This window comes from Semicossyphus pulcher, unplaced genomic scaffold (genome assembly GCF_022749685.1).
Source record: "Semicossyphus pulcher isolate SPU_LCO1_2020_fin unplaced genomic scaffold, fSemPul1.0.p SCAF_9, whole genome shotgun sequence".
Lineage (NCBI taxonomy): Eukaryota > Metazoa > Chordata > Actinopteri > Labriformes > Labridae > Semicossyphus > Semicossyphus pulcher.
Genome location: NW_027211770.1, coordinates 196,618 through 214,169, shown reverse-complemented (window position 1 = coordinate 214,169; position 17,552 = coordinate 196,618). Strand labels below are relative to the sequence as shown.

The 17,552-nt window shown below is 40.6% G+C and overlaps 1 protein-coding gene across 1 annotated transcript in view; it reads left to right on the top strand.

Moving 5' to 3' along the window:
• Nucleotides 1-17,552, top strand: part of LOC138584359 (protein spire homolog 1-like) — a 142,766-nt gene that overhangs the window by 117,432 nt on the left and 7,782 nt on the right. Inside the window, exons 10-16 of the mRNA XM_069656568.1 lie at nt 6,021-6,184; nt 6,277-6,370; nt 6,573-6,715; nt 10,574-10,711; nt 10,791-10,861; nt 10,965-10,992; nt 11,393-11,673. Coding sequence (XP_069512669.1) covers nt 6,021-6,184; nt 6,277-6,370; nt 6,573-6,715; nt 10,574-10,711; nt 10,791-10,861; nt 10,965-10,992; nt 11,393-11,673 — 919 coding nt within the window. The remainder of the gene's footprint in view (nt 1-6,020; nt 6,185-6,276; nt 6,371-6,572; nt 6,716-10,573; nt 10,712-10,790; nt 10,862-10,964; nt 10,993-11,392; nt 11,674-17,552) is intronic.

Sequence of the window (17,552 nt, the reverse complement as noted above, 5' to 3'; positions counted from 1 at the left end):
GACATCCTATTATTTCTAACAAGCCCATCAACATCCCTCTCAGAAGTCCTAAATCTTGTGTCCACATTCCCCAAAATTTCTGAATATTCTATAACTGGTCTAAATTAAATATTCTCCCACTTTGTGAGGAAGGTTGGAATGCTGCTTACAGGCAACATCAAATACCTTAGCATCAATGTTTCCACCAAGCTATCAGAGTTATTTGCACTAAATTACTCACCATTACTGAAAAGCATCAAAGAGGATCTCACCCACTGGAACATCCTGCCCATTTTGGAAGAATTGCAACAATAAAAATGACCATACTACCATGCAACAATAAAAATGACCATACTACCCAAGATAGCTTACCTCTTTTCCATGACCCCAATCCAACCCACATTATACTGGTTTAACACTCTAGATTCCATCATAACCAGTTGTGTATTTGGAATTGTATTTCATGGTTCAGATATTGTTTCCGGTTTTACCTTGTCACTTTGTCTCTTGTTGTCATGAGTTCTCATTGTTTAGTTTTGTATTTAGTTTATTCTGTGTTCTTGTTTCTATTGAAACCGTGACACCCAGTCAATTAAAAAGCATAACTGCTTCAATAACCCATTCATAGCGGCTACTCTGACAGCTTGGTAGAAAGCTAATCAGATCATTGGACACCCTACCTCCTCAAATAAATTTGCCCCAATTTTGCACAACCCTGGCTTTTAGATTCAAAATAAACCAATAGTTTTTAACTCATGGAAAAAAGCAGGAATTATTCATCTGGAATACTTATTTCACCACAATTCATTCATACTATACGACACTCTAAAACAGAAATACAACATTGGTAGCAACAGCTTCTTACAATATTCACAACTGAAGCAATGCTTTAAGGAAAAAAACTATACTTCAAACAACACTCTGCAACCACCCCATTGTTCAATCAATTCGAACACATAGCCACACAGAAAACAATTCTCAAAAATATACAAACTTCTAACACAAACTGGCAACAATCTCCCACGACATCTCACACAACTTAAATTACAAAAAATGGGACTCACAGACAATGACATATGTACACACGCACTTTAAACACCACAGATGACTACTTTCATGTCACCTGGCTCTGCCCACCTACCCAAAATTTCTGGACAAATGTCATACATTATACATTATACATATCATATATATTTCACCTTCTTCCAGCTCCCCACTCTCTCAGAAATCTCAGAACTCATCCAGAAATCCAAGCCATCCGCCTGTCAACTGGACCCCCTCCCTACACAACTTGTTAAAACGTGCCTCCCCTCTCTGGTCCCCCTCATTTCTGCCATCATCCACTACTCTCTCACCACTGGAACTGTCCCTACATCCTTCAAAAGTGCTGCCATTACCCCAATTCTAAAAAAAACCTGGCGCCGACCCCTCCAACTTCAACAACTTCCGTCCTATCTCCAATCTACCCTTCATCTCCAAAATCCTCGAAAAAACTGTTGCCTCCCAACTCCATTCTCACCTATCCCACAATAACCTATATGAACAGTTCCAGTCCGGTTTCCGCCCACTCCATAGCACTGAAACAGCACTCATCAAAATCACCAATGACCTCCTTATTGCAGCTGATTCTGGACTCCTCACCATCCTCATTCTCCTCGACCTTAGTGCAGCCTTCGATACCATCTGTCACACCACCCTCCTCAACAGGCTACCTTCCATTGGCATCACCCACACTCCGTTAGACTGGTTCACACCTTACCTCTCTGGCCGCACTCAGTTCATTCAACTCAAGTCCTTTTAAATCCACTCCTTCCTCCGTCACTACAGGTGTGCCCCAGGGCTCTGTCCTGGGGCCCCTCCTCTTCATCATCTACCTCCTTCCCCTCGGCAATATCTTCCGCAAATTTAACATTCAGTTCCACTGTTATGCAGATGACACCCAACTCTACCTCACCACTTCACCCTCGTTCACTCTCAGCTGACCTCCCTCACTGACTGCGTCTCTGAAATAAAAACCTGGTTCACCTTAAACTTTCTTAAATTAAACAGTGACAAAACCGAGGTTCTCCTCATTGGCACCAAATCCACTCTATCCAAAACCAACAGCTTCTCCCTCACTATTGATAACTCCTCCGTTTCACCCTCCACCCAGGTTAAGAGTCTGGGTGTCATCCTTGACAGCACACTATCCTTTCAATCCCACATCAATAACATTACCCGGTCTGCCTACTTCCACCTACGAAAAACATCAATCGTCTCTGCGCCTCCCTCACCCCCCACACTGCCGCCATCCTTGTCCACAGTCTCGTCACTTCCCGTCTGGATTACTGTAACTCCCTCCTCTTCGGCCTCCCTCACAAATCCATCCATAAACTTCAACTGGTCCAAAATTCAGCTGCCCGTATCATTACTCGAACCCCCTCCATCCACCACATCGCTCCTGTCCTCCATCAGCTCCACTGGCTCCCGGTTCAGTTCCGTATTCAATTCAAAGTCCTCCTGTTAACATTCAAGGCCATCCACAACCTCGCCCCCCCATATCTGTCCGACCTCCTCCATGTTCCCACTCCCTCCCACTCCCTCAGATCCTTTTCCTCCTTACACTTGTCTGTCCCCTCCGCCCGTCTCACCACGATGGGGAGCAGAGCATTCAGCCGCTCTGCTCCTCGTCTCTGGAATTCATTACCACTCCAACTCAGAAACATCGATTCATTCCCCGATTTTAATTCAAAACTCAAAACACATCTGTTTAAATCTGCCTATTCCACATGACGCTAATTGCTTTGTCACTTTTATTGTTTTTCTTGTTTTGTTTGTTTTTTCTCTCTCTTTTAATGTGTATTTTGTGTATATATATATATATATCTATGTACGGTGTCCTTGAGTGCCGAGAAAGGCGCCTTCAAATAAAATGTATTATTATAATTTATTATTATATACACACACTATCCACAACCATAGGTCGCAGGATTCCAGCCTCCTCATCTGTCTGTCTGCCGGGAGATCTCTCATCAGTTGAACTGCCACTGAAATATGGACAACCTATTCTGGTTGCCTTAACAATAGCTAAAACACAAATGACATCTCAGCATCCCAGTGGCACCATCTACTATCAGAATACATCTCTACAGAAAGACAAATAGCTTTAAAAAACAACCAAATAGACTCTTTCAACAGATACTGGACCCCATTTACCAACAACACTCTCCCCCTACTATTGATGACTTAAATGCCCCCTTCCCTCCCCACCCCACACTTGACAAACCCTGCCAGCCCCCTTCGGTTTAACGGTCTTTGTAGTCTAAGCTGTAGTTGGCGATGGAGGGACTGGCAGTTTTTTCATTCCATGGTTGTTTTTAAGCCTTTGTGGACACAAACCGGCTGATGCTGCGCACACTGAAGAAATTGAGCTTGACCGTGTGATCACGCACGGAGGAGTGGTGCTACGCAGCGTGTGATTGACAGCAGCCTGAGTGACTGCTTGACTCTGATTTGTTGTTGTGTTTTGGGAGTGTTGGATTCTTGCAAATGCCATTAGGAGCAGTAGGAGGAGCCAAAGGAACATGATTTTTTTTCATGTACTACTGCATGTTTAAAGTGACAGTTTGAGCAAATATGACAAAAAGTAGTTTTAGTAATGTTACCTACTGCAGCTTTAATGTATACCCTTTAGCCTTTAGTTAACCTTTAGATATTTCAGGACACTTCAGTTTTTGTCCCTCTCAAGTTTGTCTCCTTTTTGTGATTTTCCTTAGTGTGCGAAGTTCCTTTATGCTAGTTTTAGTCCAATAAAATGACTGAGAACTCAGAAAAGGAATGTGCAAATAGAATAAAATATTCCGTCAGGTTCGATTCCATTTGACATGTTTTCTACAGCCCCTTGCAACGGCACATTATCCATCGATCAGCATCCAGGTGAGATGACAGAACCTGTGAGTTGGGAAGATCAGAGCAGTTGTTTTACAATTTAAAATTATCTTTCAACTTTACGTATAGCCTCCTGTAGCTCAATTAGTACCTTTCATACAATAATGAAAACATCTACAAACTAACCATTGCTGTCTTTATCAATTTATGAATTTGTGCTCCAAAGTACCTCAAAATAACAAACATTTATATTTTACATTAATCTTCTAGACCGCAATTTAGTCATTAAATGTGGACGGCTGAACAGCTTGTTAATACTAACAACAGTATATTAAAAACTTCATTTCACACACAATACACAAACTCACACCAGGATATCAATGCTGAGAGGAGTTTCTGCTGGTGAAAACTTCTCCCACACAGTAACTGGCGAAATTGCCAGCTTTACTCAAGTTCACTTCAACTTTGGGAAATCAAAAATAACCTTATCTTGCTTTTCTTCATATCTAACTTTACTTTTGTCATACACCTATCTTAACGGCACAAAGCAGTAGCCATGGGGGAAAAGCTTCTGTGTGCAGCCGCTTACGGCTTGTTCTGATAGCTTGAAGGTGATGCATTTACGAAAGATCTGTAAACTCTGTAAAATAACCTGGATTACACTAGGGTGAAGCAGGTGCCCTGGACTTTACCAAATTAATAGTACAGATGGATAAGCGTGCAGCCTTCCTCTACAAATACTTGGAACTCTGTAAACTGAGTGATGCTCTTTCATGGGTTTCATGGGTTTAGCCTTAAATGCACATGACCAACTTAATGAATGAGTTTTGATTAAGCAAAAATCTAGGCTCCCCTTGTTTGCCAGTGTTTTTCATCACAAGCGTTATCACCTCACGCTTTCTCATTCATACTGTCCAAAAAATCTGTGTTTGCATGAACTGAGCTTTATCTCATACAGAGTGAATAGTTTGATTCTCACGTTGCTCTATAGTGGAGATTGTGCATGTCTACAGACACTTTAGTGAAATTGAGTGAGGTTTTAATCGTGCGTTTTCATTTGCTTTCAGCTAACTTTGATGGAAACCAATGCCTTGGCATTTTTGAGGGACATGGTGGAAATTTAGAAAAATTTACAAACCAATAATGAAACAATAACTAAATAAATGCATTCTTTGTGATATATCATTGGACTTACAGTGTTGACTCACAAAAAATGGGTCAAATATTCCTATAGCTGTCCTAATGAAAGAGATGTCCCCTTTAGGTTTTGGCAAAACTTGCAGTATGCCAAAGGATCTGTTCCGTATTGGATTAGGTAAAGTATGAGCATTTCTGTGGTTTGGAAAGCCTTGTTCACCCTTAACCTAAAAACATTGTCTGTAGACTAATATCTCCTTGATGTTAATATTTAAATACTGGAGCCTGGCCAAGAAATAGGAAGATGATACATTTATGATTAATTGTGGCTTGTTTGTTTGTGTGTAAAAAAGTAGCAAGCCTTGTGATGTAGTCTTTCAGGAATATTAGGTTATAGAAAGAAGGTTAGTTCTAGTCTAGCAGTAGAAAAAAGTGGATCATGTTGATACCTTTTCTACAAACAGGCCTTAAGAAAAAAACAGAGAGGTTTCAGAGCTCCAAAAGATCTTGTCAGCTTCAGCTCTTTATCTGGCTTTTGCAGCCCCCTGTGTCCTCTCCTCCCACTCCCTCCCTTCCTTAATCCCTCTTTTCCACAGAGAGAGTCGGGCAGTTTGGCAGGTGGCAAGCCTTTATGTTTCGTTGTGTTTTTTTGATAAAGCAGACGTAATGACTCCTCCTTCAGTGCAGATTGACCTTGTTAGTCAACTGGGGCATTTTCGTTTCAAGAATTTAGCTCCCCTCAAAATATAACATGAAGGCTTTCAGGAAAAATAATAAAATTTTGGCATTTCAGAGGTAACATATTAAATTGAAAGAGGCATCCGTCCTCTGTGAGTTACACCTGTTTGCTCCTCTGCATCCTCTCTGACCCACTCAACTAATTCCGACTGATCTCTTTAATCATAAACCTCAGTCCTTTGTATAGGATTCACCACCTCTTTTCAACTGGCAGAATGCAAGGAATCATATAAGGAAGTGTTTTGAAGTTCTTTTCCTACTTTTGTCTAATTGATTCTCCTGGATGTGGCTCTGTGCAGATGAGTTTAGTCCATACATGGGCAGGAGGGTGTCCAGCTCTCTGTCTCTGACCACTGGATCAACATCTCCCAGGGTAGAACCCTCAGGATCTCAGTCTGCACCTCAGAGGAAAAGGCTTCTTAAGGCTCCGAGCCTTGCTGAGCTGGACAACTCTGACTCTGACGTCAGTGTGAATTTGTTTTTGGATCTTTAGAAGTTACATCTGGCATGTGTGAAGCAAATAATTAATAAATTGCTTGTGTTTTGTTCATACAGGATGATATAGTTGGATGGAGATCAGCCAGTAGCTCCAGTGTTGCTACATCCATGATGGAGGATACATCCCCGGAGTCTGCGCTGGGGAAGAAGAGTGAGACAGAGTTTTTTTTTTAACTATCCCTTTCGCAGCTTAATGGACAGCACCATCATCCATCCTTTCCTAAGATTTTGTTGTATTTGTCGCTGTTTTAAATCTTAATTTCTTGAACCCTGAATTAACCGATCAGTAAAAGCTTTCTAGTCAAACTGCCTTGTTTTCTGTCTTTCAAATCTTTTCTCTCTATGACTACTAGCCCCCCCCATGTTCCTGCCCATTTCCTCCACTCCCCAGCCAGAGAGGCGTCAGACCCCCAAGAGAAGACACTCTATTGAGAAGGAAACTCCCACCAATGTCCGACAGTTTCACCCACCCTCGAAACAGAACTCCAAATCTCTGGTCAGTAAGACATCCTTTCACAGTAGTAGTATAATCTTAAGAGAAGAAATGTACTGGGAAAAAGTAGGCTACTTTACAGGAGGGAAATGGTGCAAGAGAGGAATGACTTAATGTGGTTTCATTATTTTTTTTTTTTTTAAACTTTATAAATCAGTCACTATTTACAAACAAACAGTAAATAGTACAATACTATTATTTATGCCATATTATGTTGTTAACTGCTGGCCTCTTTAAACTACAGGAGTGGCTCTCTTCACCCAACCTAACACACACCCTCACATTCTCCTATTTAGGTTAGATAATACCTACATATTATCCCTTGATCCCCCATTTCCTCCTCCCCTCTATAGCCCTTCTCCCTCTAATCTGCAACCTTTTCCAAGCTCCCCACCCTATCTAGGCTTTTACACTAAAGTTGAAATAAGCTGTTTTCGCTCTATGCAGTGGAATTTACATCAAAGAAAGAGAGTTGGTTTGCCTGTCTTCCTCAGCATATACAACATTAGAGCAGGTTGCCGTATTCATACATTGTACTGAGGACAAACTGTATTTTATCTGAGGTTTGCTCACACATACAGTACCATGCAAACGTTTTAGTTTTAGGCAGGTGTGAAAAAATGCTGTAAACTAAGAATGCTTTCAAAAATGGAAGTGTTACTAGTTTATTTCCATCAGTTAACAAAATGCAGTGAATGAACAGAAGATAAATCTAAATCAAATCAATATTTGGTTTGACCACCCTTTGCCTTCAAAACAGCATCAATTCTTATAGGTACACTTGCACACAGTTTTTCAATCAATCAATCAATCAATCAAATTTTATTTGTATAGCGCCAAATCATAACCAGGGTTATCTCGGGACACTTTACAGAAAGAGCAGGTTTAGACCGACTCTTTGTTAAGTTATTTAAAGAGAGGCCCAACATGAATCCACCATGAGTAGCACTTAGCAATTCGGCACATTGGCAAGGAAAAACTTCCTTTTAACAGGCAGAAACCTCGAGCAGAACCAGACTCATGTTGAACAGCCCTCTGCCTCGACTGGATGGGCCGAAAATGGGATAGAAGGAGATGCAGGATAGAGACAGGCAAAGAGAGCAACAACAACATATGTTCTTGTTACCACAACAACATATGTCCTTGTTACATGAACAACAACAGACACATACTTATGGTTACAATGCCAATAATAGTGGTAGACTAGGGTGAAGATTGGCTAAATAAATAAATAAATAAATAAATTAGCGAGAGAAGCAGAGTAATGATAAAGGCTGAGGTAATCGTAATTGCAACAGTTGAAGTCAACAGGTCTACTATTAGCATTAGCAGCAACAATAATGATACTATGGGGAAGGCTGATGTTAGTAGTTGTAGTTAGTAGTTTTTGAAGGAACTCGGCTGGTAGGTTGTTCCAAACATCTTGGAGAACTAACCACAGATCTTCTGTGGATGTAGGCTTCCTCAAATACTTCTGTCTCTTCATGCAATCCCAGACAGACTTTATGATTTTGAGATCAGGGCTCTGTGGGGGCCATACCATCACTTCCAGGACTTCTTGTTCTTCTTTATGCTGAAGATAGTTCTTAAAGGCCCTGGAAACTCAACTTCAAATAGCAAAAATGCATATATGATTTTAGAGTTGAGTGTGTCATAAAGTATCCACAAAAATAAATATTCAGATCCACTAGAAAACTTTGTTGAAAAACAGCTCATTTGGGTATTCAGACCATTTCTCAGGACTGTGTAGACGTGGCAGATCCCGTGCTGATTGACACCTGCCGAGGTCCGCCTGTCCGCCTTCTCATGGCAACTGTCAACACAACAACGGCGCAGGATAGAGGGTTTGTTGTACCACCCAGATATGTGCGCATGTGCACATCATATCAAAACTATTGCTGTCAGGTGATTAAAAAAATTAATCTAATTAATTACAGGCTTTGTAATCAATTGATTTCAATTAATCTCATATATCAATGATTTCTTTGAGAAGCACATAACATGTAGACTTACCCTCTTTCTAGATGGTTATGTCTTACTTCCACACTTTAATTGTGCTGTCTTCTTCACCTAATTAAGTTGTAATTCACAAACTACATTAATCTGATCACTTTGCTCCGACACACCTGCACCTCTGCTCTCTGCACCACTACTGGCCACGTTCCCCCCCTTCCTTTCTGTCTGTCTCTCTGTCTGCTGTATTGACTGTCTTCATCAGCAGTCTGTTTAACTAAGTCACAAAAGCTAAATATTAACCTCGCAATTCAGTTCTCACAGCACGTGAGCCGCGTGTTCAGTGTTTCACCGTTTCAGGGCTCTTCTTCACCAAGGAGAGCAGGCGAACGACCGTTCATTTGGAGCGTAGTCGTTTAATTGCACAGAAATCTGAAGCAGCGACGGTGCTGCAGCAAAACATATGTGGTGGAAACACTCAGTTCACATCGACTGTAAATACAAATAACTTTTGTCTTGTCCAGAGAACCATCTAGCAGGGCTTAGAGGCTGAATTTGCCATTTAAAAGTTTGTTTCTGCATGCTATGCACAACATTGCGGCTGCTTCACATCCTGATTTATCAAACGACATGGCGGGCGGAGGAGATACTTCCTATATTATAGCTTGGTGAATAGTAGTGGAAGCTAGTCAGATGTGCTATAAGGAACTATTAGTCCTAACCTAAGATCCTGTGATGCTTTTTACTCTAACTTTTCGTTTTCATAAAACTCACAGTGGTGTTGCTTTGTTGCCTTTCTATTTATTATGAGTAAAAAAAATATTTTTGGACAGCATTTGAGTCAGGATGTTTACCCTGAAATACAACCACAACCATTTCAAAAATAGAAACAAGCTTTCAAGAGCATTGAGAGAATATATTGAATCAGGACTTGTGAGACACTCCGCTTCCCTACACTGTTGCTGGAATAAACTTTTTCTATCACTTGAGTTTTAGACATCTGAATCTGTACTTTTCTTCAGTGGAGAAATTTCTTATTACCAGTATGTAGTCTGTACCCAAACAGGCTATAAGTTGAGGAGGAACAGCTCTTGTTTGTCTGTCTGTCCTCTCTACCACCTCCTAGACAGACGAAGGAGCGCCTTCTCCAACAGACTGGTGCAGCTCCGCTGTCACAAGGACAGATACAGAAAATCTTTCCTACCCAAGGCAATAACTCTGAACAACAGCTTACCTCTGTCGAGCAGGGAACTCTCATCCTGATGTCTCTCTCATTCAAACTGGACTCTGTTCTGATAATCTGATAATTATTCAAACTGCACTTTGTTTTGCTCCTACTAAAATTTGCACGATTCATTTTGCTGCTAAACTTTGCACATGATTCATCTTGAACATTTAGTACCACTTCATCAGTGTATTTGCACATTGACATCTCTACACTGCAATGGCACATTTACAACTGTGAAGACTGTATGGTACATTTACACCTCTACCTCCCTGTAATGTTTGTTTACATCTAAGTTATGTCTTAGTTTTGTATTTTAGATTTACTTGAGTAGGTTTACCTTTCAGATATGTTTATATTTAGATATACATATGTTTATATTTTAGACTAATAGAGTTTATTATATTGTTTATTGTTTATTATTGCTGTTAGAATTCCTGGGTGTATATATTACTTCCTCTAGTGTTAAGGTTATTTTTACTGTGTGTTTATTTTCTCCTGTACTGTATCTGATTTGATAACCTGCTGCTGTAACGCCACAATTTCCCAGTTTGGGATCAATCCATACATCCAGATATCTTAACATCCATAATGATAAACACTGAGCCCTGTATTTGATCTGCTGCTGAGGGGTCACTCACCACTTTCTGAGTATCTATATACGTATGTTACTGTTGTTACAGGAGGAATTTTGTTTCCCTGTGGAGTGTCTGTCTCTGACAGTGGACGAGGTGATGCACATAAGACAGGTACTGGTTAAGGCAGAACTGGAAAAGTTCCAGCAGTACAAAGAAATCTACAATGCTATGAAAAAGGGAAAGGTAACTTCTTTTATGAAACTCATGCTTGTACATGTACAGAATAAAACAGAAACTTAACCATTACCCTTTATTTTTGCAGCTTTGCTTCTGTTGTCGGACCAAACGATTTTCCTTTTTCACCTGGTCCTACATCTGTCAGTTTTGCAAAAAGTAAATAATATTATTTTTGCATTTCAAATAAAACTTATTCAGAGGGATGTGTTTTTTTTTGCATTTCTAATTTCCTCTGTTTTTGTCCATTCTCTCTTTGCAGGCCTGTGTGTTCACAGTGCTGCAAAAAGGTAAGTAAAATACTTCACTCAGGTGCCTGTGCAGCAAGGAATCCTGCTTCCATAGAAAGTAATGTGATTCCATTCAAAACTTTAACTTTACTTAACAGAGCTATACTTAAAGTCAAAATAAGGGCATATACTGTTTAGATTAAATCTTTGCCCAACTTTCTCCAGATCAATTTAAACATTATTGCAATCATATTGTAAGATGCATTTCTTCTTTTGCATCATTACTATGTTTGAAGATTGATACTGTGAAACAAGGATTTTTACATCCTTTTGTTCAAAACTGGGCACAAAAACTTGATACCTGAGCACCTAACCACTGACATAGACCTATAATTATGATTAGAATTGTTTCTCATTATTTATTATGCTTCCTCTTATTTTATTTATTATTTTCTAACAGATGCGTCTGCCATCCAAACCTTATACCAGCTTGCCCATCTATTCCATTGGCTCGACCAACACTCTCCCCAGGGAGAGGGTAAGTGCTATGGCTGCTGTTGGACAAGGACTCTCTGTGGCTGGAGGGCCGGAAGGAGGGGCCATGGTGTACTCCAATTTGAAAGCAACACCAACACGTGTATCTAAAGCAGCTGGGAAAGCCTTTGGATCAGCTGCTGCAACTAAATCTGAAAAGCCCCCCTTTAGCCCACAACGCCACAGCATTCAGAAGACCATGTCCAAGTAAGAGCTATAACACAATTATTCTGTCTGAGTTGGTGTGTCTTATAATAATGTAGTAAGCTCCAGTTCCAAAATGTCTCAAACATTTAAACATATACAAAAGCTGAAAACTCATGTGGACACAATCTTGAAACACAGCAGTTATCCTGTTCCTCTGAGAGTGACAGACAACTTTTTGGGCATTCTGGTATAGCCAGTGGATAGCGATGGAGGACTGCATCTACTGAGATCGACCACCTGAGCAGTGCGTGTCAGTTGTGGAACTACATTATTTTCATTTCGCATAAATGTTAACAGGTTCAACTTTCATAGCCCAAATCTCAATGTCCGCTTTAAATGCATAGACATCTCATGGACTTTAATTATGTCAGACATGTCTGTGAAGGTTCTCAGTCATCCAGGTCATGGTAATTCTAAACTTAATCCAAAAGACAACTGTACTTGGTTGCAGTTCTTGAAGATGTTTCAGCTCTCATCCGAAAGGCTTCTTCAGTTCTAACTGACTGGTGGACAGAGCTAGAAATATAAGCCTCTGTAGGCCATTAGTATGCTAATTGATGTGTAATCAGGGGTGAGTCGTTAGCCTGAGCTGTGAACACGGTATCACTGACAGAGGCTGTTCCGACCAGGTATCAACATGTGGTTTTCGTCATCGGATCACAAGTGGACAGCCTTAACGACAGGTCTGAACGCTCCCAGGACGGATTGAAGATACATTCATATCCCATCAGCAGGCCACACACGGAGGTGGTCTGGGACGCATTTATCCACATACGTCTGGTAGTGTGAACGCACATGTGTCCTGGGCCACATTAACAACTGCCCACTCTCCCCATATCCACGTGATCGTTACCGTGGATACTGGGAGACCTCTACTTTCATTCCTGTCTGATTTAACATTTCTCCACTGTGTCTCTTAAAAATCGTATTTTTATTTATGTCTCATGTCACTCCAGCTGTGAAAACATAGTTTATGCAAGAGAGCGTACTGTGCACAGAAATACAGACAAAACGTGTCAGTATTTATTAATTGAGAGAGAGAATACATTTTTTAATACAGGATGATCCCAAACTGACAAGGGAGAGAGACAGCGGGGGTCGGAGATATGATCCAGGAGCCATTCATCACAGTTTAAAAATCAAGTGATCCACATGAAGTTAATCAGAGTTTTTAACCATGCAGCGCAGTGAGGAGGACACAGATCTGTGTGTGTTTCATGCTCTGCCCCTGGCTTAATAGCATTCTCAATCTGTCCCGTATTTTCGCGTACAGTTACCAAGTATAAACTACAATCACATGCCGTGAATGACACAAGCAGGAGCTATAACCCACGTGCAGATCATCATAGTTTATAATAACGCAGAGCGGGGAGGAGACCGACGCTTCTGTGTGTTAATAAAGCGGATCTTTCTGTCTGTCTGTCTGTCTGTCACTGTTAACAGAGACTCCAGTCTGCTGTGTATCATATATTTGATAAACACAGAGCTGTGGAGGAAATCAGGCTTCATGATCGAACAAAGTTTTAGATCACGTGGTCACACTAGTCGGCGATCAGCCACTCCTTCCCTCCCCCGTCCCTCCTTGCTCGTGCGCAGCAGCTCTCCCTCTCTCTGTGCTGCGATTCTGCATCACACTTTATTTCATTACATGGTGTTTTATATTATTATATGATCGGTCTAATGAAGGAGACTGAGCCTCCGTGTTTATTTTCATACAGAGCGGGAAAGTAAGATCCGATCACAAGTGGTCACTGAAGATGCATTCGAGGAGCTCGTTAATGCCATGTGTGAACTGCAGGCTAAGAGCTGTCCACTTGTGATCGGATCACCCAGGACAGATTCTTAATACCAAATGTTAACAGTGCCAGAGAGTTGTAAGTACCCACTGGTGTTGATGGGTCGTTAAGCTCACATGATCCTGAGTGTGATCTCAGCTGTTTGGGCAGAGAATTCAACACTGCATTGTAAATCGGTGATAGGTGGTGTCTTAGGCCACCACCTCTGTTAAGGGATGGTTTTTCTAGCCTAACCCTTGGATGCATGACCCCTCAATACCTACACTCTTCCATGAGTGGGATCAAACTGACCCCAATTGGAATCAATGCGTTTTTGCAATAAACTTAAACAATGTCTTTAATTTTGGTTAAAGATGATGATTTTAATTATATTTTGGTCAACAAAAGAGTGATTTCATTTTTGACATGTTTATTTATCACTTTTTATTCACATTTTATCACAAAACAATCAATCAATCAGGTATAAAAAATGTAAAAATCCATTGTTTGTGTGTCCGTCTGTCTGTTTGACTATGGAGGACGAACAGAGAACATTCAGTAGGTCCGGGGACCATAACACTGTCCACCATCTTCTCTCTTCTCACTGTGTGCAGCTGTCACAAACTACTTGCTTCTGGCTGTGACCATTGCACACAGGGGTACTGCATTTCCAACAGCAATTGGTAGCTTCACGCGGGCACACACACACACACACACACGCACACACACACACACACACATCATTGAATAATCAATAATCGTATAATAGGCTACCTAACAGGTTAGCTTTTTTTACAAGGAAGTTTTAAATATAGTAAGAGTCTCACTCTCTACACAACAAATGCAGTAATGTTAGCTACCTTACTAAACTAGCTAACATTAAAGTACTAATATTACTTTGTAGTTAGCTAACTAGTGCCTACTTTGTAGTTAGCTAACACTAGTGTGCAGTAATGTTAGCTACCTTACTAAACTAGCTAACATTTAAGTACTAGCATTACTTTGTAGTTAGCTAACTAGTGCCTACTTTGTAGTTAGCTAACACTAGTGTGCAGTAATGTTAGCTACCTTACTAAACTAGCTAACATTAAAGCACTAGCATTACTTTGTAGTTAGCTAACACTAGTGTGCAGTAATGTTAGCTACCTTACTAAACTAGCTAACATTAAAGCACTAGCATTACTTTGTAGTTAGCTAACTAGTGCCTACTTTGTAGTTAGCTAACACTAGTGTGATAGTGTTATACTCTATCACAGAAAAGTCATGGATGTGGAAAATAAGTTCATAAATTAAGATAATATTTACATGTATGTTGCTGTGTAAAAATGACCTCCTGGGTGGTGAGACTGCTGACATCAGATGTGTAAGTGGGACAGTAAATGTATACTGACAGTCAGAGTTGATAAGAATCAAAGGGTCCAAGGAGATGCCATAGGAAATGCTTGGGGTCATTTTTGACCCCGCTTACGGAAAAGTGGGGTAGTGATACAAAAACTTTTTTTCTTAATATTAATGAAAAAAAAATTAAAAATGCAAATGGCCTCATGTCACAAACATGTTTTATGAGGAATACCTGGAATATGAAACTATAAAAACTTTTCATTTCAAAGATTTTGAAGAATAACAACCCATGACGTCATTTTTGACCCCACTTATGCATCTAAGGGTTAACATAGATGGCTTCCTTGACACCTCTTTCGAACCAATGGTCTTCTCTGACCAGGATGTGAACCTTGCTGTCTTCAAAGGTGTGTCCTTTGTCCTTTAGATGTAGGTGGACAGCTGAGTCCTGACCTGAGGAGCTGGCTCTCCTACGCTGGGCCATATGTTTGTGGAGGGGTTGTTTCCCTGATGTACAGATGTCAGACGTGCAGTGCGGGAATGCATGAGGACTTGAGAACTTACGAAAAATGAGAAATGGAACACACTATCATGACATCACACGTGGAAATTATTAGACAAAAGCTGATCTCCTGTGTCTTCCATTGCAGTGTTTGCATTTTAGTATTGTATTTTAGCAAAGGATTAATCATTTTTGAACATTTAACTGAAAAACCTCTCGAAAAACATGAAATAACCACCACAGTTATTAACTACATGTGGTCACGTATGTTAACATTTGTTTAAACTTTACTGAGTACTACTTCAATTTACTAACATTTGTTTACATTTAATGTGGGCTGAACAATCACGTTCTTCACATTACCAAGCTTGCAATGAACTCTGGGTAAGTCCCACAGAAAAGTACTTGATGATTTGACAGTGGGACAACACTAAGCACTCACACACTTACATTAATTCACAATGCAAGCATGAACAGTGTGTGATGGTCGTGAAACGTCTTCATTTTTGTTTTAAATACACGAAAAAGGGTTAGAGCCTTCAGACCGCCGTTGTGAGTTGCGGGTCACAAGCTGCGCATGCGCAGAAAACCTAGGGAATAGAAGGCATGCCTACTTTTACCATGAGCCACATGTAGTTCTTGGCCAAAAGACACTGTGAAAATGAAATGTAGAAAATCCTATTGAACTTTCCTATCCTATCCTCCTCTATTAACATCTCTTATGTCAAAGGCATGGAAAGTAATGTATGTCAACACTTCCAGTTGAAGTGTTACATTTTCAATGTAAAAGCCCAAACTGACATTCTACCCCTCGTTTGCACGCAAAGCTTTTATTTTGACACTCAGTGTTCCTTATCTGGAATTCAGTATTTATAATCCTGACGCGAATCAGTTCCAGCACTTCACAGGAAAAAATCCGATACAGCTGGCCACACTGCATCCAAACGTTCCTCCCACAGAATGTTGCTCACTGGGAATGACTCGCCATCGAAGTCAGCATGGTTTGGCACCAAACTAAATCCAGTATAAAAAAAACGCAGTTCTGCAGAATACATCAATTAAGACCCTTTTTTCCCATGTGTTTGTGTGTAAGTGACTGGTGGAGACAACAATTATTGAAATCGATCCAGTATTCAGGGAGGGAGCACCGGCCGGCAGCTGCGAAATGTGATACAATGTAACTAAATGGGTCACGACGAGGGAGAAGTACTGTTTGTTGTGTTGGAGTACAGAAAGCGTTGCTCAGTGCTATCTAAAAGATTGTCATGGCTGAAGATCCTCTCTCCCTCTTCGTCTTTGTCTTCTCTCACTCCTCTCTCCTTCCTTCAACAACTACAGTCTTGCAGATTACAGCACGAGACTTCTCCGTGAGCGAGACTTGGTTACAGACAACAACAGAGAGCATAAGGTAAAGTAGCATGGCTGCCACAGTGTTGTCAGACACTTGTTATAACGATCTGAGCTTGTCAGTAGCAAAAACTAGCGCTTTTAGTGGCTGTATATTGGCGTATGCCCGGTGCCCTGTTTTTTTTACATTGTATCTCATTTTGCGGCTTATGGACGGTGTTCACTCCCTGAACACTGGATCGATTTCAAAAAATTGTTGTCTCCATAGTCACTTACACACAAACACATGGGAAAATAGGGTCTAGGTTGAAAATCCCAAAGTTATACTTTAACTTAACGGGGCGGCTGTGGCTCAGTGGTAGAGTCGGTCGTCTTTCAATCGGAAGGTCGGAGGACTGATCCCCAGCTCCCTCAGGCTACATGTCGAAGTGTCCTTGGGCAAGACACTGAACCCCAAATTGCTCCCTGTGGCATAGCCAACGGGTATGAATGTGATATCTGATTGACAGTTGGGCACTTTACGTAGCAGCTTCTGCCATCAGTGTGTGAATGGGTGAATGTGATATGTAGTGTAAAAGCAGCTTTGAGTGGTCGCAAAGACTAGAAAAAGCGCTACATAAGTACAGTCCATTTACCATTTTGCATTTAACTATGGCAATTAGAGACTGTTTAAATTGTATCTGTGGTAATACAAGTCTGTTTGACTTCAAACTATAGTTTGCACTACAATATTAATTAATTAACTTAATATGATTTCCACATTTCTCCTCCTTAATTAAATGAATTCCTGTCATAAAACATGCAGCTAATAATTTTAACAGCATGAAATTAAAACATTAAAGGTGCTATATGTAACTTTTAGAAAATCTTCATCCCTAGCGACACAGTCGGTTGTTGAGGGAACTGCAGTCAAC